This window comes from Penaeus vannamei, chromosome 16 (genome assembly GCF_042767895.1).
Source record: "Penaeus vannamei isolate JL-2024 chromosome 16, ASM4276789v1, whole genome shotgun sequence".
Classification (NCBI taxonomy): Eukaryota; Metazoa; Arthropoda; class Malacostraca; order Decapoda; family Penaeidae; genus Penaeus; species Penaeus vannamei.
In genome coordinates this window covers 17,652,112-17,672,111 of record NC_091564.1, presented here as the reverse complement: position 1 = coordinate 17,672,111, position 20,000 = coordinate 17,652,112, and the positions used below count along the sequence as shown (strand labels likewise).

General features: G+C 43.2%; 1 protein-coding gene across 1 annotated transcript in view; it reads right to left on the bottom strand.

The window, feature by feature from the left end:
- The window catches only part of LOC113806708 (uncharacterized), a 36,354-nt gene that overhangs the window by 2,249 nt on the left and 14,105 nt on the right, over positions 1 to 20,000 (bottom strand). The window contains exons 3-12 of the mRNA XM_070131285.1: positions 19,224 to 19,432; positions 12,903 to 13,094; positions 11,101 to 11,256; positions 10,465 to 10,616; positions 6,764 to 6,908; positions 4,495 to 4,625; positions 3,021 to 3,180; positions 1,324 to 1,798; positions 883 to 1,025; positions 186 to 595 (exon numbers count right to left, since the gene is read on the bottom strand). Coding sequence (XP_069987386.1) covers positions 186 to 595; positions 883 to 1,025; positions 1,324 to 1,798; positions 3,021 to 3,180; positions 4,495 to 4,625; positions 6,764 to 6,908; positions 10,465 to 10,616; positions 11,101 to 11,256; positions 12,903 to 13,094; positions 19,224 to 19,432 — 2,173 coding nt within the window. The remainder of the gene's footprint in view (positions 1 to 185; positions 596 to 882; positions 1,026 to 1,323; positions 1,799 to 3,020; positions 3,181 to 4,494; positions 4,626 to 6,763; positions 6,909 to 10,464; positions 10,617 to 11,100; positions 11,257 to 12,902; positions 13,095 to 19,223; positions 19,433 to 20,000) is intronic.

Below are 20,000 nucleotides of genomic sequence, written 5' to 3'. Positions count from 1 at the left end.
ACTTAATGTTTTCTTTATCCTTATGACTGTTTTATTTCACCTTATTGACATATTACTTCGTTTGTATTTCATGATTGACCTAATTCAGCGTTCCATCAAAGATACTTTATTCATATATTTATACAAAAGAAACCATGCACGTGGCTATAATGTGAAATTTGCTATATAGTTTTCGTATGATTTACCTGTGGCTGTTGGCGGTTGGAGAGCTGCCCATTCATGTGTATGTGCGGCAGGGAACTCGTCTTGACTCTCTTCCCCACGGCGGGCGTTCCCTGGCGGCGTCTGATGGGCGTGTTGTTGTTTTCTGGACTGTGGGCGCCGTCGGGTGTGGCCCTCCCGTGGGTGTGGGCGAGGATGTCGAGACTGCGGTGCCGTGGCTGAAGACCCGCGCCGCCCTCGGGGTCGTAGCAGTCCCATGAACTTCCTGTCGGGGTCATCACGAGGTCGTGGGTGTGCACGGGCGGCTTGGAGGCCTTGCGGCGGGCGTGGCGCGCGATCACGATGCTCACGATGAGGAGGAGCAGAAGCACGCCCGCCACGCCCACTAGCGCTCCCAGCAAGGGCGTGACCCCGAGGAAGGAGCTCTCCGAGTCTGAGGAGAAGGAAGTCTAGATAATGCATAACTATTTAGGAAATGCATACAACCGCTTCATCGTCTAACTTCGCCTTCTCTTTACACGTTTCAAGGTTCAACAAAACGACGAATGCAACCAGGGCTGTATATATAAAACGACGAATACAACATGAGCTATGTATATAAAACAACAAAACGATTAATGCAACAAGGGCTATGTATATAAAACAATACCTCCAGCCTTTACAACCAATAAAAACAACACAAACTACACACACAAGCCCCTCCACAGCCCCAAGACCTACCCAAGGCGGCGTGCTGTTGTGCCCTGGGCGTGTGGACCTCCAGGCGCAGCGTCTCACTCCTCCCGCGGGCGTTCTGGGCACTCACCCTCAGCGTGGCTCCCTTCCCGCCCTCGAGCCCCGCCACCACCCACTCCGGGAAGTCGCTGTGCAGGAGAGGGAGGGCGTGGTTGAATGAGGGAGGGGGGGGGGGGTGAAGTTATTGATTCGGGAAGTTTGGAAGTTTAGTTCGTATTTGCCAGTATTCTTTTACGTGCCGTGGCGTTTTGGTATTCATTCATTTATTGCTATTATTACTATTATCTCTCTTTTATGGAATACAACTCCGTGTTTTTCAGCTTTTTCTGTTTTATTTATTTAGTTGGTTCATTTATTATTATTTATTTATTTATTTATTTTTGTGTGTCTGTACGAGTTATCACTGACATCAACTCCCTTTCTCACCTGCTGACGTTGGCCAGGAGGACGCCGTTCTGCCACGCCTCCAGCAGGAACACCTGAGGCAGCCCGCCGTCGAAGCCCTCCAGACACGTGACGGCGAGCGAGGTGCGCCCTTGGTCCCCGTCGGCGCGGCTCGTGGGCGTCGTGGAGCAGTTGAGCGGCGGGTCGGGCGTCCCGGCGGGCACGAGGGACACCACGCAGGGCTCCCGCTGCTGCCCGACGTCGTTGGAGGCGCGGCAGAGGAGCTCGCCGTAGTCCTGGAGGCTGTGCGGCGTCACGGTCATGGCGGAGGTCAGCCGGTCGGTGCGGATGTTCCTCGCCGGGACGCGCTCCTCGCTCCCGTCCTCCTGCAGCCACGCCCACGCCCACGTCAGGTTGTGGGCGGGCACGGCCTCCACGTGGCAGGTGACGACGGCCGGGGATCCTCGGGCGGCTCCCTGGGTCCTCTGTCGGGCGACTCCTGCGCACACGGGCGCGTCTGCGAAGGATTCAAGGTCATTTTTAACATTCATTTTCATATTCATATTCGAATTCACTTTCAATTGAAAATTCAAGAGCCATTTTCAATATCACATTCAAATTCAAAATCCATTTTAAATTTCAATTTCAGATTCAAAATCCATTTTCAATTTCAATTTCAAATTTAAAATCCATTTTCAATTTCAAATTCAAACTCAAATTCAAATCCACATTCAATTTCAAATTCAAATTCAAAGCACTCTCTTCCGTTAGCTACAATGGTTCTCAATGCTAAATCCTCATGACGTAAATGAAGAATGTACTGTGATGTCCATTCGATAAGTCTTTATTGGGAAACCGAATTGATTAGCTCTTAAATAAAGAAAATCTATACAAAGAATCACACGTTTAACGCTTAAATTTCGTAAAGAAACAATAATTCTTCATTTGTCCTCTGAAAAAAACTACATTTCTTTAGAGAAATGTTGGTTTTACATTAACGTCTTAAAGTTAAGCTGAATATCATAGATTCACGATCAATACATATTTTGTGGGAAAATAATGAAAATGAAAATTTGGGTAGAAAATAACTAGAGGAGGGACAGGAAGAAAAGAAAAAAAGAAAAAGAGAAAGAGAAAAGAAAGTAAGTGAATAGAAAAAAGGAAAGAAAAAGGAGTGAGAAAAACTAATAGAAAACATTGCAGACAAGACAAATAAACAAACAAAAAATATGAAGAAAAAACAGAGTATTAACTTCATCACTTCAAAGGCCTTAATAAACAAACAACCCACGACCTCTCCAAATAGTCAAAACAAAACACCACAGCCCCATCACCACCGACCCCCCATACCACTACCCACCACCCAGCACCACCATCCACTACCACTTCCTATCCCTATCCACCACCCACCACTCACTACCACCCCCCACCAACGGACCACCACCCATTAAACCCACCACCACCTACTACCCCGACCCCTACCCCCCCACCACCAACAACAAACCCTAACCCCCACTACCCCTACCCCCCACCAACACCCCCCTCACCACCTTACCCCCACCACCCTCTAGCACCACCCTACCCCCCATCCACCACTACCCGTTACCCCTATCCCCCACCACCCTCTAGCACCACCCTACCCCCCCCCACCACCCTCAAGAACCACCCTACCCCCCCATTACCCCCTACCCCTACCCCCCCCCCCTCCACCAACAACACCCCAACCACCCAAAACTCACGGCGGACGGTGATGTGGACGGGATTACTGGTGTTGCGCCCTTCGTAGTTGATCGCGGCGCAGGTGTAGGTGCCCGAGTGCTTCCGACGGAGGCGCTGCAGCACGAGACTCAGGCCGCTCACCACCACGCCCCCTGCGACGTCGTGTTCTACGAGGGCGCCCTGAGGAGGAGGGAAAAGGGGGTCGGTGCTTGTCTTTCGTTGGTGAGGATTCCTGCTGTCTTGTCTTGGATTTTTTGTTTTATTTGTTGCCGTTTTTTAGTGTGTTATTTTTCGTTTATTGAGGTATTTTCATTATTGTTTTTCATTTAGCTACCCATATGTATGTTTCGATTTATTGATCTGCTTTTTCTATTTATATGTTAATTTTCATTTTATATTTATTACTCCTTTTTTCAGGGGGTGTGTTTTTCTTTCTTTCTTTTTTTTGTTCTAAAACTTGTTCTAAAAATCTATTTCTGTTGAATATCAGGAAAGAAAGTTTTTGTTTGAAAAGCCTGTTTCTGCCTTGGGGAGTATGAGGAAAAATAGTTTTGTGTCCCTAGAGCGTAATTCTGTCGAGTAATAAGAAAACACTTTTGCGTTTCCAAGAAGCATTTTCATTTTTGTGAAAGAGGAAGAAATGTTTCGCTACTTCTAGAAAATGAATTCATAATTGCCTGTAGAATATTAAAGAAAATAATAAATGTACATTAGCTATTCGCTTTAGCTATACGAAGCATCTAGTGAAATGGGATAAGATCGATCATTTACAAGACCGTCAATCTAAGAAGTAATAAACACTACATGGCATCATTTTCCTCGAAAGTTCCAAAAACATTTCAAGTTCTGATACTATCATTCACTTTGTCGATTCTAATAATCTGTTCACTTTTATTCTACCCTTCAACCGATTGCAAATAGAAAAAAATATTAAACACACTACAGAACATGATAACCACTGCAATTGCATTCTCATTCAGTTATTCACTACAAGGGATAGCTATTCAGAGTACAAGTTTTAGCGTTCGTACCGTAATATCAGTTAGTAAAGAATGTACATAAAATGCAAATAAAATGCAGTACGCAAACACCTTTGAATACAAGATGGACCCTTTTAATTTTACAATACATTTTCTTTTCCTTTTTTCTATTTTTCTTTGCAGTTTCTGGATACAGGGAAAAACAAGGAGAACACATAGTAAAGAAAATACGGCATATAAAACAAGTAATTACATGATGGTCATGTGATTATCACGCGATAAAGAAAACAAAGACAGGAAAATTAGATGTTGTGAACGGTGCAAGACGATGTTTTGTTGTCATCTCTCACCACTGAATCGTATATCGATACATATTTGATTTATCAAAAGAAAAAAAAACCCTCCGGGATAAACATAAATAACATAAATAAATAACCCGGCCAACTATATAAGAAAGCATAAACTATAAACAAAAAAACAAATTCACACACACCCACAACACAGAAACACTTACGTTATGGTACCACTGGACGCGAATAACAGGTGGATTAGACTTTATAGAACACTCGAAGTAGACGTCACTGCCCTCTGTAATGGCGCTGGGGTCTATGGGTTTGCCGAGTTCCAGATGCACGACGGGGGTGTCTGGAAGAGAGTGTGAGAGTGAGACAAGGAGTGAGGGAGAGGGGGGGAAAGTAGGGGTAATAATAAGAGGGAGAAGAGAGAGGGAAAAGAAAGAGAGAGAGGGGGGTGTCTGGAAGAGAGTGTGAGAGTGAGACAAGGAGTGAGGGGGAGGGGGGAAAAGGAGGGGAAATGAGAGGCGGGGGGTAAAAGAGAGTGAGAGACGGAGAGTGATTGAAGGAGGGGGGGAAGAAAAAGAGAGAGAGGGAGGTGTCTGGAAGAGAGTGTGAGAGTGAGAAAAGGAGTGAGGGGGAGGGGGAAAAGGAGGGGAAATGAGAGGCGGGGGGTAAAAGAGAGTGAAAGAAGGAGAGTGATAGTGGGGGGGGGGGAGAAAGAGAGAGAGGGGGGTGTCTGGAAGAGAGTGTGAGAGTGAGACAAGGAGTGAGGGGGAGGGGGAAAAGGAGGGGAAATGAGAGCCGGGGGGGGGGAGTGATTGAGGGGGGTGTCTGGAAGAGAGTGTGAGAGTGAGAGACGAGAGGGAGTGAGGGAGAGGGTGAAAAGGGAGGGGAAATGAGAGGGGGGGAGAAGAGAATGAGAGAGGGAGTGATTGAGGGGGTGATAAAAGAGAGGGGGAGAAGAAAGAGAGAGGGGGGATGTCTGGAAGAGTGTGAGTGTGAGAGACGAGAAGGAGTGAGGGAGAGGGTGAAAAAGAAGGGAAAATAAGAGGGGAGGGGAGGAAAGGGAGTGAGAGATGGGGAAAGGTTGAAGGGAGGAGTGAGGGAAAGTGATTGAGAGGGTAATAAAAGAGAGGGGGAAAGAGGAAGGAGAGAGGGGGGTGTCTGAAAGGAAGTGAGAGTGAGAGACGTGGGAGAGGGAGAGGGTGAAAGAAGAAGGGGGAGATAAAAGAAAATGAGACTGATGAGGGAAGGAGGGAGGAGTGAGGGGAATGAATTGAGAGGGTGAAAAAAGAGAGGGATAGAGAGAAGAAAGAAAAAAAATGGGGAAGGAGAGATTAAGAGAGGGAGGGAGAGGGTGAAAGAGAAGAGGGAAATGAGAGGGCGGGGAGAGAAGAGAGTGAGAGATGGGGGAAGGAAGGAGGGAGAGAGGACCGTGGAAGGAAGTGTGAAAGTGAGAGAGAGGCTGAAAAGGAGAGGAGAGAAGAAGAAAGAGAGAGATAGGGGGGGGAAGGAGTAAACGGGAGGGCCGTAAGAGAAGATGTGAGAACGAGATACGAGGAGTGAAGGAGAGAGTGAAAAAGAGAAGAAAAAGAGAGATGGAGGAGGAAGGGAGGGAGGAAGGTGAATAAGGTTGAGAGAGGGTGAGAGGGAGGCGTGAAAAAGAGAGAGAAAGGGGAGGGGGCAGGGGGACACGCGGGAGGGAGGGAACCTGAGAGCGACGGAGAGAGCGAAACTGAGGAAGAGAGGGAGGGAGAGCGAGAGGGAGAGGACAATGGGAGAAAGATAGGTTGAGAAAGGCGGAGAGAGGGAGAGAGAGGGAGAGAGGAAGAGACTGAGATCGCAGGAGAGAGGGCTAGATGGAGATAGGAAAAGGAGTGAAGGAGAGAGGGAGAGATGGAGACAGGAAGAGAATGGAGAGAGGATGAAAGAAAGGGAAAGAGGGAGAGCGTCAGAAGGGAGTAGGAATGGGAGAAACGATGAGAGTGAAAGAGTGAAAATGAGGAGAAAGGGTGTGAAGGAGAGGGAGAGGGGAGTGACGAAGGAAAGGATTCAGAAGAGGAGTTAAAAGGAAAACGGATAAAGGGGGGTGCGAAAAGGAAAAGGATGTGGGTGCGAAGAGGAGGAGGAAGGAAGAATGACTGCATTGTGATGTAGTTAGAAGAGAGGAAGGGAGGGGGGTCGGGGTCAGGGTGAAGAGAGAATGGGTGAGGATGCGGGTGAGCAGAGAGAGAGAGAGAGAGAGAGAGAGAGAGAGAGAGAGAGAGAGAGAGAGAGAGAGAGAGAGAGAGAAAGGGAGAGAGAGGAAGAAGAAGAGGAGGAGGAAGAAAAAGAGAGAAATCCAATAACCTTCCTCATCACACAACACTAAAAAAAATCCACAAAAAATCAAACACACACAAACAAACAAACAAAAACATCAATAATACACACCAACATATTCCCTCAGCTCTATAACAAAAGACGAAGAGAAAGGCCACCACTTACAGTGCACTTCCAACTTGACAGAATCGGTGAGTCGGGCGTGGGGCATGGCTGGGTTGACGGCAATGCAAGCCAAAGTTACCCCGTCGAAGTCCATGTCAACCTCTATGGTTAGCGTCGCTGTCGTAACGTTTCCTGCGTCTTCCATCTGCGGGAAAAAAACGTTTGCTGTAGAGAGGTTAATGGCATCATGCAGAGTAAATTGCCCTATATATTTTTTCCTGATTTTTTCCTTATACTCTTTTTTTCTTTTCTTTTTTTATTCAAATGCCTTACCATTATATGCTAATACCTGCCATGGAATTATGTTGTCATAAGGTCTAGCAGAGCCTATAAAAAGGGAAATCTGAATACGTAATTATCCTTAATTACAGACAATTGGCTTTGTAAAATAAGTGGATTTGTAGGCCCAGCAATACACCGATGTAAACAAACCTTGATAACATTACGACTTAATGGCATCATAAAATCTATCGATTCCGGAAGTTATAATAATAATAGAACTAAAATCAAGAACCGACGTTATTTTAGAGCACATTGAATTATTCTGTTGTAAGATTTCTATAGGACATTAACATTATATAACCTGCTTTTTGTGACGTATATATCCATCTGTGCCGGTTTACATTCCCATAGACTCAACACAATTACGATTAAATCTGACTACGAACATATCATAAATCGGTACACTAAAATCTCCCAGAATGTTATAGTAATGTGTTACCCGATTAGTTTTTTTTTTCTTTCATTCTTTTTTGGCAACGAAGGATAACGTTAATGTCAGTAACTCTGGCACTAATTGCACCCGTAATGAGAACAGGAATCGTTGGTAATACCCCTGCCCTCTGAATCAAACTCTATTGCCTTTTGATAGGAATTCGCAACCAAGGATTATTTTCGATATTTTTTTTTTTTTTTTTTTTTTTTTTTTTTTTTAGTGTCGAGGCTTATTAGTGTGTTTCCGAAGTCGAAATAATCGTCCCAAATACAGTATTAACGATATGGAATTGCTTGTTTCGGTCGTTGATCCTGAATGACCGATTTGCGCGGGAAGTGCTGGTGTTTCGCTTTTACCGCTTCCTATTCTTCCTCTTTTTCTTTTACTATTTCTTCGTCTTCTTATTCCTCCACCCCCTCCCTCTTCCTCTTCCCCTTATTTTCCCTCTCTCTTCCCTTCTTTTTTTCCCCTCCTTTTCCCCCTCCTCTTTTCTTCCTGTTCTTGTTCTTGTTCTTTTTGTTTATCCTCGCCCACTCTCTTCTCTCCTCTTCCTTTCTCTTTTATTCTTCTGCTCTATCTTCTCCTCGCCTCGTATTTCACGTCTGTTTCAATACTTAAACCTTAAGAATTGTACATGGAGCCAAACCGTTTCCACCAAAGAACATTCACACACACACACACACACACACACACACACACACACACACACACACACACACACACACACACACACACACACACACACACACACACGCACGCACGCACACACACACACATTCACGCACACACACACACACACACACACACACACACACACACACACACACACACACACACACACACACACACACACACGCACGCACGCACACACACACATTCACACACACACACACACACACACACACACACACACACACACACACACACACACACACACACACACACACACACACACACACACACACACACACACACACGCACGCACGCACACACACACACGCCAATAAACAAGTAAAAAAATAGATAAATAAATAACAGAAAAACAGGTTGAAATAGAATATAAAACGAAAATCAAACTGGGGAAATATTTCATAGGAATCCTCACCCAGAGATTTAGATTCTAATTAAAACAGATGCTCTTAATTAATGGTCATTTCTAAAGGGAGAGTTCAGCTTATCCATGGGAGTTATAAGATAGCTTTGTGAGGGAGGTTTTCTAATTAAGTCGAATTGAAAGTCATATATTGTGTTTGTAAGGAACTTTGAATTTTTTCGTTATCTTTAAATTGCTTTTTTTTCCTCAATTTGCATATTTCATATAAATTTTACGTCGGCCTTCAATAACAGCTTATTTAAGGTCATTTGATAAAACAAAACAATAACAGTAATAACATTATATTGATTACACATTAAAGATTCAAAAAGAACAAACAATTAGCGTGTTCTCAAATCCTATACAACAACACACAAACAAATCTATAACCACAAAAAAATCACACTCACAAACAATAACACTCACAAACACTATAAATGAAGTAACACTCACAAACAAATCTATAACCACAAAAAACTCACTTACTCTCACAAACAACAACACTCACAGACACTAAAACCACAATAGATGAAGTAACACTCACAAACAAAACTATAACCACAAAAAACTCATCAACTCGAACATAAACTTCCTTATCAGACGCACATTAACAACACTTTAATAAGTAGAGCTGCCTCACTAACCTACTTTAAACACTTACCTAAACTAATTCTCAAATAAACCAGCCAAGGGTCCTTATGAAACTTTCTGAATAAACCATTTTACGTTTTACTTACAAATCTACACATATACTTAAAAACAAGGAATTCTGGATAAATATTCATAATCAAGACTTTAATTAACTGAGCTAACCTAAGATGGAACCTCAACATCAATACTCTTATAAGGAAAAATTTGATTATAACTTTAATTGTAAAAGAGGGGAACGGAGAGGGAAAGGAAGAGGAAGAGGAAGAGGAAGAAGGGAAGGGAGAGGGAAAGGAAGAGGAGGAGGAAGAGGAGGAAGGGAAGGGAGAGGGAAAGGGAGAGGAAGAGGACGAGAAAGAGGAAGAGGAGGAGGTGGAGGAATAAGAAGACGAAGAAAAAGAAAAAGAGGAGGAGGTGGAGGAATAAGACGACGAAGAAGAAGAGGAAGAGGAGGAGGTGGAGGAATAAGAAGACGCAGTAGTATACTAGAGGTCATTCACACAACATAAACTAAATATCTTCCAGCAAACAAGATGATGACGACGAAGAAGAAAAGGAAGTAGAAGACGGAGACAGCAATGTAGAAGAAGATGAGGAAAAGGAAGAAAAAAAGAAGAGTGAAGAAAAAGAAGAAGAGGAAGAGGAAGTAAAAAGAAAAGCAGAAGAAAAAAAAAAGAGAAGCAGAAGCACAAGAAGAAGACAACGGCGAAAAATAAAAGAAAGAAGAAAACAAATAATAACAATAAAAAAAATTTTCCTTCACATAAACTAACAACCCCCTCCAAAACACACACACGACTCTCCCTCCCCCACCCCACCCCCACACACAAGGACCAGAACCCAGGACCCCAAAAACACACACACGACACCTCCCCCCCCCCTCCCCCCACACACACACGCACACAAGGACCAGAACCCAAGACCCCTAAAACACACACACGACACCTCTCCCCCCTTCTCCCCTCCCCCAACACACAAGGACCAGAACCCAGGGCCCAAAAATACACACACACGACACCTCTCTCCCCCTCCCCCCACCCTCCCCCAACACACAAGGACCAGAACCCAGGACCCCAAAAAACACACACACGACACCTCTCCCTCCCCCTCCCTCCCACCCTCCCCACACACACAAGGACCAAAACCCAGGACCCCAAAAACACACACACGACACCTCTCCCTCCCCCTCCCCCCACCCTCCCCCCAGACACACACCAGAACCCAGGACCCCAAGGCACTACTCACGGCGTGCAGGACGGAAGTGAGATGAGAGTGTCCGCGCCACCAGGAGAGCTCTGCAGGAGGGTGGGATCCTACGCTGCGGCAGACGAGCCTCAACATCGTCCCTGCAGACACCGCCACGCCAGAGCCTAGGATCTGCACGTCGAGCGGAGGCACTGGAGGAGGAGGTGAAGGAGGCGTAAGGAGAGGTTGGAGTGAGAGGGATATATATATATATATATATATATATATATATATATATATATATATATATATATATATATATATATATATATATATATATTTTTTTTTTTTTTTTTTTTTTTTTTTTTTTTTTTTCTTTCTTTCTTTCTTTTTTTTTTTTAGGCGCGTTTCAGTCTTTTTTTTATCTTCTGTATAATTTATTATTCAATTTACTCGAAGAACGTAATCATCTCTTCAATGTCAACTCATATATCTATATCTAAAGCCAAGGAGATGAAGAAAAAGAAGAAAAACAAAAAGAAAGAGAAAAAAAGGAAAAAAAATAATTAGGAAAATAAAAAACGAAAATGAAAAAGAATACGGAAAAGGCAAAGAAAAAGAAAAATGATTGAAAGAGAAAAAAGACAGAAAAACAAAAGCAATCAAACAAAAAGAAAAATGACATAAAAAACCCACAAGTAATATTGAGAGCCACGGAGGCGGTCCTCGGCTGGATAAGCGTCGTCTTGCTCGTCTGCGAACTGAGGGGCGTTTGGGCGTGGCAGGTGAGGGTCACGCCCTGCAGGTCCCGAGAGGCTGTCACTGATGCCGTCACCTCGACCATGCCTTTCCCTGAGAGAGAGCAAGGAGTCAGACCTTAAAATATTTCCTGAGAGGAAGCAAAGAGTCAGACCTTAAAATATTTTCTGAGAGACTGCAGAGAGTTAGACCTTAAAATATTTCCTGGGAGAAAGCAAAGAGTCAGACCTTAAAATATTCCCTGAGAGAACCTTAAAATATTTCCTGAGAGAACCTCAAAATATATCCTGAGAGAACCTTTAAATATTTCCCGAGAGAACGCAAAGAGTCAGACCTTAAGGCCCTATCACACTATTACTTTTCCGTCATTTTTTTGCGTTTCCGAATGAACTTTCCGTATAAAAAGCGACTGACCCATGTAAACAAACCTGGCGCTATCGGAGTGAGGTCCCGGGAATCACACGATTCTCATACATATTACGTTATTTTAAAAGAAATATGATGATGCATATTGTATATACGAATGTTCTAAAATATTCGTTTATGTTTACATTCACTCATCCTATCTAATTTATTAATAGCACAAGATCAAGACGGAAATTAGTCAGACGGAAAGGGTCGCAACACGTCTTTGTCTGGGAGGCGTTCCGTTTGCAAACGATACTTGCGGAAACCCTCAAAGTCAGACGGAAACGCAAAAATTGATGGAAAAAGTGATAGTGTGATATCAAAATATTTCCTGAGAGGACGCAAAGAGTCAGACCTTAAAATATTTCTTAGCATGTAACACGAACATATTTGTTATAGAACCGCTGAGGTAGGTAGAGTACGGCAGGAAAGCATGCAGAGGTTGTTTTCAAGGTCACAGTGATGGGTTTATGAGTCGTTAACAAAGGACGACTGTGTGTTTGGATTTGGTGATGAGGAAGATGTTGCCAGTTTTGATTTTTTTCGTTTTTGTTGTTGTTATAGCTCAAATACTATTATGTACTATATGTTGTATAATGTCTTAGATTCCGTGATGAGGAGGATGCTGAGATATTATTTATTTATTTTATTTTATTTTATTTTATTTTTATTTTTCTGTTCCTCGTGTAGATCCTGGAATACTATTTAGTAATTTCTCGTAGGGTTTATTTATTATTAATGTATAGCAGATTTTTCTTTTCAAATTCATAACGGGAATGGATAATACTTACATGGCCAAAAAAATACATTTATTAGTACCAAATGTTAATTAAAATGTCCATCTTTCCAAATCCGAAGCTATTTTTTATCTTTTTTATCAGTACCTTAGTTGATTTATATCAAAATTAGATGATAAATATATCTAATATATTCCTATGGATACATTTACTTATCTGTCCATCTACACGTCTATCAAGCATCTAACCAAACCCCAAAACATCACAAAACAAACCAAAAAGCTAAGAAAAACAAACAAATAAACAATATAAAAATCAACGAAAAACAAAATAAGAATTAACGATAAAACAAAACTAAAAGAAAATCATTTATAAACAAAACTGGCATATAAACGAAAAACGAAAGCAAGAAAACCAAAACCAACCCTCCCCCCCCCCCAAAAAAAACGAAAAAAAAAAATTAAAAAAAAAATAAAAAATAATGATAAATTAAAATAACAATAATAAAATCTCACAACACCTCCAACCCCCCCACCCCCACCCCCCGCGACGCCCTTCCCCGCCCCGACGCCCTCCCGCCCGTGACATCCTTACCTGAGGCGACGTCCGTGGAGGCCTCCAGCCGCTGCGGGAGCCTCGTGCCCTGTCGCCACCAGGTCAGCACGGGGGGAGGCCGCCCCCCGACGCTCCGGCAGGTGAGCTGCTGTCGAGAGCCCTCACTCAGGGGCCCGACGCTCCCCACGACGCCGACCCCCTGCCACAGGATCACGGGGGGACCGGGGGGCACTGCAATGAGAGAAGGGGGGTGAGTGGGGGGGGACCGGGGGCACTGTAATGAAAAGGGGGGTGGGGGTGAGTGGGAGGGGGGACTTTGGGGGCACTGCAATGAGAGAAGGGGGGTGAGTGGGGGGGGGACCTGGGGCACTGTAATGAAAGGGGGGGGGGTGAGTGGGAGGGGGGACGTGGGGGGCACTGTAATGAGAGAAGGGGGGATGAGTGGGAGGGGGGTAAGTGGGTGGGGGGGGGCTGGGGAGACTGTAATGAGAGAAGGGAGGGGGTGAGTGGGTGGGGACCGGGGGGTGAGTGGGAGGGGGGAGAGTGGGTGGGGACCTGGGGGCACTGTAATGACAGAAGGGGGGTAAGTGGGTGGGGACCGGGGGGGGGGGGCACTGTAATGAGAGAATGGGGGTGAGTGGGAGGGGTGGGGGGGACCTGGGGGCACTGTATTGATAGGAGATGGGGGGGGGGGGTGCCACGGGACGAAGAGCAACAGTGCGAGACTTCCTACCGTCATGTCCGTGATGTATGGGACGTCTGTTCTTAAACGTGTTTGTTTTCACCTTTTTTTGCCCCCCCCCCCCTTTTTGTCCGTTTTTCTTCTTCTTTTGTCCGTTTTTTTTCTTCTTCTTCTTTTGTCCGTGTCGTCTTCTTCTTTTGTCTGTTTTTTTGTTTGTTTGTTTGTTTTTTGCTATTTTTTCTTCTTCTTTTGTCCGTTTTTCTTCTTCTTTTGTCCGTTTTTTTTCTTTTTTTGTCCGTTTATCTTCTGCTTCTTTTGTCCGTTTTTTTATTTTTTTTTTGTCCATTTTTAAGATGCGTTCATGAAGGTCTGCTATATATATGCGGAAACTGATTTATTTTAGTCATTGGGACAGGACAAGAGTATGATATATTATAGTTCAATAGCATATGATATATGCATGTGTACAAGTTTTTACGCATGTAAGTATGCATGTATGTATCTGAGTATGTATGGGATTGTGTGTGTGTGTGTGTGTGTGTGTGTGTGTGTGTGTGTGTGTGTGTGTGTGTGTGTGTGTGTGTGTGTGTGTGTGTGTGTGTGTGTGTGTGTGTGTGTGCGTGTGTGTGTGTGTGTGCGTGTGTGTGTGTGTGTGTGCATATACATATATACATATATATCTTTAGAAGTTTACATTCATAATGGTCTTGCACCAGTAGTGTCAGACCTTAAAATATTTCTTAACATGTACCACTAACATATTTGTTATGGAACCGTTTAGGTATGTAGATAAGTTCATTTGAATATACGTTTATGGAGTTCAAAATGCATCGTAACTTCCATAAGAAAATACATAACAAAAAACAACACGTTTGGACAAAGCACCAGTCACCGCATCCAAAATAAGAAGCAAAATGTCTTAGCTGGCAACTCCTGTCTCCATATGGCGGCCAACAGCTGAGACAATTCCAGGTGAGATGCAGGTTAATCACTGTTATCGACCTTATATAACAGGCCAGAAGGTGCAGACGCTGTTATCACCGACTGTTACTTTTCTATTCTCCGTCTGCCAACGCTGTATTGACCTCGGAAGCGTGGTATTTGTTACGTGTGAAAATTTGCGTTGGGCAACCGAGACTAATGAATATAATTATCCGTTGTTTATAGGCTAAGAGCAGGTTCCGGACGTGTTATCTCGTTTGAATCAGGATAAGCTTGATTGCGATTCATTGAGTAAATTAATTTAAGAAAGTGATTATAAATGTCTTGATGAGGTGCAGCGAACGCAAGACGAAAAAGGAGGGACAGGAACCGAAAATAATAATAATAGTAATAATAATAATAATAATAATAATAATAATAATAATAATAATAATAATAATAATAATAATAATAATAATAATAATAATAAAAGGAAAAATTAACGAAAGCAGACCGCTTACTCTACCCCCTAAGAATACCATAACTTACATCCAACTGCATTAAGCGTGAGAAATCCCAATCTTCCATTAGGAGTAAATCACACTAAACTATAACCACAAAGATAATAAACAATAAACAGAATCACACAATCTGGTGCTCACTGGCAACAGGTATCCCCGAGACGCCCTATAAATACCGGGACAAGAACCTCCTTTCCGGTCGATCTTCACATTTCCTTTGGCTTCTGGAACCTTCGACGACACTCCTACTTCCTCTTGAGATCTACAGTTCACGCCGGCGGAGATTTATCGCAATGTTTTCCCGTCGATATCAAACAGCTGATCATAAGGTCCATGGGATTTTCTCGGAAGCGGAACCATAAGCCATCATTACGTAAATCACAGGCACAATGGGTCATGATACCGTGCTGATAATACCTGGTATTATCTGTATCAGTCGCTCAGCTGTACAGTCAGCCAACTTTTCTTAAATGTTATACGAATTGTGTGTGTATGTAGGTACGAATTTATGCACGCACTCATACGCTCTTATATATAATAACTTTTACACTATCACATATACAGTCAAAGAGGTCAAACATAAAGAGATAGAAATAATGAAAGATAAGATGGTAATGAAGGAGGACGAGGAAGAGGAGGAGGAGGAGGAGGAGGAGGAGGAGGAGGAGGAGGAGGAGGAGGAGGAGGAGGAGAAGAAGAAGAAGAAGAAGAAGAAGAAGAAGAAGAAGAAGAAGAAGAAGAAGAAGAAGAAGAAGAAGAAGAAGAAGAAGAAGAAGAAGAAGAAGAAGGAGGAGGAGAAGGAGGAGGAGGAGGAGGGGGAGGAGGGGAAGAAGAAAAAAAATAGAGAAAGGGGAGAAAGACAAAGAAAAAAATAATACAATGAAAGAAGGGAAAAGCGAGTAGACAGAAGAGAAAGAGAAAGGAAAAAGAAAGAAAAAAGAAAAAAAGGAGGGGGAGGAGTTGGATGAAATGGAGAAAAGAGAAAGAAAAAGAAAAAAAAATAATATGAAAGAAGGAAAAAGCGAGTTGTAAGAAAAGAGAAAGGAAATATAAACAAAGAAAGAAAAAAAGAAAGTCCTCACAAATCCCTTTGTACCTCTCACCCGCCCAGGTTTCTCGCCCACCCATTCCGGCAGCTGGGCGAGGGCGTGCGGGCAACAGGTCGATGCGGGCGGCGGGGCAGCGGGTCCTAATCCCTGGCTGCGGTCGAGAGGCAGGTCCTCGGGATGGTCCCGCGGGAGTGGACGCTCTCTCTCTCTCTCTCTCTCTCTCTCTCTCGCTCTCGCTCTCGCTCTCGCTCTCTCGCTCTCTCTCTCTTTTTTTTCTCTTCCTCTTTCTCTTTCTTTCTCTCTCTCACTTTCTCTTTTTTTCTCTCTTTCTCTTTCTCTTCCTCTTTCTCTCTTTCTTTTCTTCTTTCTCTTTCTCTTTCTCTTTCTGTCCCGAATCCTCCCCCTTTCCCTCTCACTTTTCTACTATACTGTTCCTTCTTCCCTCTCTCATCCCCATCTTCCTCTCCCTCTTCCCTTTCCCTTTCGGCCCCCCTCTCCTTCACCCTCTCCCTCTCTCTTTCTCTCCCTCTCTCTTTTAATTTTCTGCCATATTGTTCCCTCTTCCTCCTTTCTTCACAGTTTTATTTTAGTCTCTATTTCCTTTTGACAGTTTCTTATACATCCAATGGATTATATCATTATCATAAACAGCAATTTTGCACCTAATACATCTCCATTAAGGATCATTATATCGAACGTTCGTAATAAATGGACGTTATAAATTTGGATCTGAACTTAAAACTACGAAATATATATAATATCAAATATAAAGATGAGACCACAAATTCCGACTGAAAAAAAAAATACAAAGGAAAAGATACTCGAACTCTGTAATATCAAGATATGAAATACATATATTAAAAAAATAATAAAACATAAAAAAATAAAACATAAAAAGTAATAGAAAATGAAAAAAAATTATAAAGTTCCCATGAAAAAAAAGATAAAAGAAAATGAAAAAAATATATAAAGTTCCCATGAAAAATTATCAAACAAATGGTACTTTCACGAGCAACATTACACTTTCCAGCTCGAGATGAATCAGCCGCGTCTTGCAAGGGGTGCTGCTAAAATTCCACGAAATCCAATAGGTTCTTATCAAACTTCGTTAAAAATTTATCAGAGTGTTCGTTTAATTTCTTCGGTTTCCATGCCAGTACAAATGACAATAGAAACACTCATACAGATGCAGACATGACATGCATAGACACTCACACACAAACACACATAAACACTGTATACACACACAAACATAAACAAACACACACACACACATACAAACACACATAAACGCACACATACACACACACATAAACAAACAAACAAACACACACACACACACACCACCCTGCCACACCACACTGATAATAACAGTAATGAAAATTTATTAACAGTTCCAACCACTCCATCAAAACTCCAAAAGCAAACACGAGTACACACATAAAAGGGAATGAACGTCTACATTAGTATCTCATTTTTCTTTCCCTTTTTTCTCTCTCTCTCTCATTCTGACGCTCTCTCTCTCTCTCTCTCATTCTGATTCTCTCTCTCTCTCTCTCTCTCTCTCTCTCTCTCTCTCTCTCTCTCTCTCGCTCTCTCTCTCTCTCTCTCTCTCTCTCTCTCTCTCTCTCTCTCTCCCTTTTTCTGCTTCTCTTTGCACTCGCTCCTACTCTGTGGGTTTTTGTCCTTCTTTCTGTCTCTCGGTGTCTCTGTCCCTCTCTCTATCTCTCTCCTTCTCTCTCTCCATCTTTCTCCTTCCCGCTCTCTATCTCTCTCCTCCCCCCTCACTCTTTCCCCTTCCCTCTCACTCTTTCTCCTTCCCTCTCACTCTTTCTCCTTCCCTCTCACCCTTTCTCTTTCCCTCTCACTCTTCCTCCTTCCCTCTCTATCTCTCCTTCGCTCTCTATCTCTCCTTCGCTCTCTATCTCTCCTTCCCTGTCCATCTCTCTTTCCCCCTCTATATCTCCTTCCCTCTCTATCTCTCCTTCCCTTCCTTCCATCTCTATCTCTCTCCCTCCTCCCATCTTTATCTCTCTCCCTCCTTCCCTCTCTCTCTCTCAACCAACCTTCCAACCTCTAAACAATTTACATCTATGTGCAGCATATTTATTGTATTTCTCGTTATCTTGTCTCTATATCTTTCATCTTCTGGACTTCCCCCTATATTTCTGTTCTCTTCATTGTCTTTCTTTCACACACAAGAAATCTCTAAATCAATTCTATATGTCAATTCAACATTTCCTTTGATAATTACCAAGTCTGGAATATAGAATCCACTGGCGTCAAATCAGAATATTAGGCGATATATGAAAATATTTCTGATTTTTTATATATAAAAAATATATTTCTACAAGTAAGATTTATTCAGTAAACGGAAATCCTTTTATAATATAAATAGTAATACTTCTAAATAAACAAAAAATCGTTGAAGTAAAATATAATAAGGGAAGCAATTTTAACCCGTATGTAACTATATCAGAAGCTCATTTGAGTGATGAAAGTGCTCAGTACATTTTGAGAGTGACTATAGCGTGATACCTGCTCGATTGGTACACAATGTATGGCTTCCTTTCCGGCCCTGTGCTCTTGTTCTGCTGCGTCTCTTTTCCTCTTTTCTTTCTATGGCTAGAAGGCCCATGATTTAGGATACAGGTTAGAGGATATAGGATACAAGATACAGGTTAGAAGGCACACGATTCAGGATACGGGTTAGAAAGCACAGGATTGGGGATACAGTTTAGAAGACACGGGTTTCAGGTAAGAAGACACAGTAATACAAGATACAGGTTAGAGGATACAGGCTAGAAGACACAGGATTCAGGTAAGAAGACACAGTAATACAAGATACAGGTTAGAGGATACAGGCTAGAAGGCACAGGATTCAGAATACAGGTTAGAAGACACAGGAATCACGATACAGGTTACAAGACACAGGATTCAGAATACAGGTTACAAGACACAGGATTCAGGATACAAGCTAGAAGACACATGATTCAAGACACAGGTTAGAAGATACAGAATTCAGGATACATACTAGAAGACACAGGATACAAGATACAGATTAGAGGATACATGATTCAGGATACAGGTTAGAAAGCACAGGATCTAGGATACAGGTTAGAAGACACAGAAATACAATATACAGTTTAGAAGATACAGGACACACACCCTACACCACCAGACTCACCTACAATAGTGAGGTTGACAACCCTATACGTGGACGACGAGTACCGGTAGTCCACCCTGCACTTGTAGACGCCCTCGTCCCTGGCGTGGGCGGGGTCCAGCACCAGCACGGGCGGCTCGGTGAGGACGGAGAAATACGCCCGCTTGCCGAGGGCTTCCCCGTCGGTCCATCGCTCCCCGTCCTCGAACTCCCCCGAGCGAGCGTCGTAGCTGAGGGGGGGGGGGGGGGAAGGGGGGGTTAGGTTCTTTAGTCGTCGGGTGGAAAGATAAGGGAATATTTTTAATCGTCTATGGGCGCTACTTGTATGTTTTTTCTTCTCTCTCTCTCTCATTCTTTCTTTCTCTTTCTCTTTCTCTTTCTCTTTCTCTCTCTCTCTCTCTCTCTCTCTCTCTCTCTCTCTCTCTCTCTCTCTCTCTCTCTCTCTATCACTCCCTCACTCACTCACTCACTCACTCACTCACTCACTCTCTCTCTCTCTCTTGTGTGTGTGTGTGTGTGTGTGTGTGTGTGTGTGTGTGTGTGTGTGTGTGTGTGTGTGTGTGTGTGTGTGTGTGTGTGTGTGTGTGTGTGTGTGTGTACAAAGATACAGACATACATACATAATATATGTGTTAACTTCCTTCCATATTCCTATTTCATCGTATCTCTCTCTCTCTCTCTCTCTCTCTCTCTCTCTCTCTCTCTCTCTCTCTCTCTCTCTCTCTCTCTCTCTCTCTCTCTCTCTCTCTCTCTTTTCCTTCCATCCTATTCTTCCTCCCTCTCGCCCTCCACTTCTCA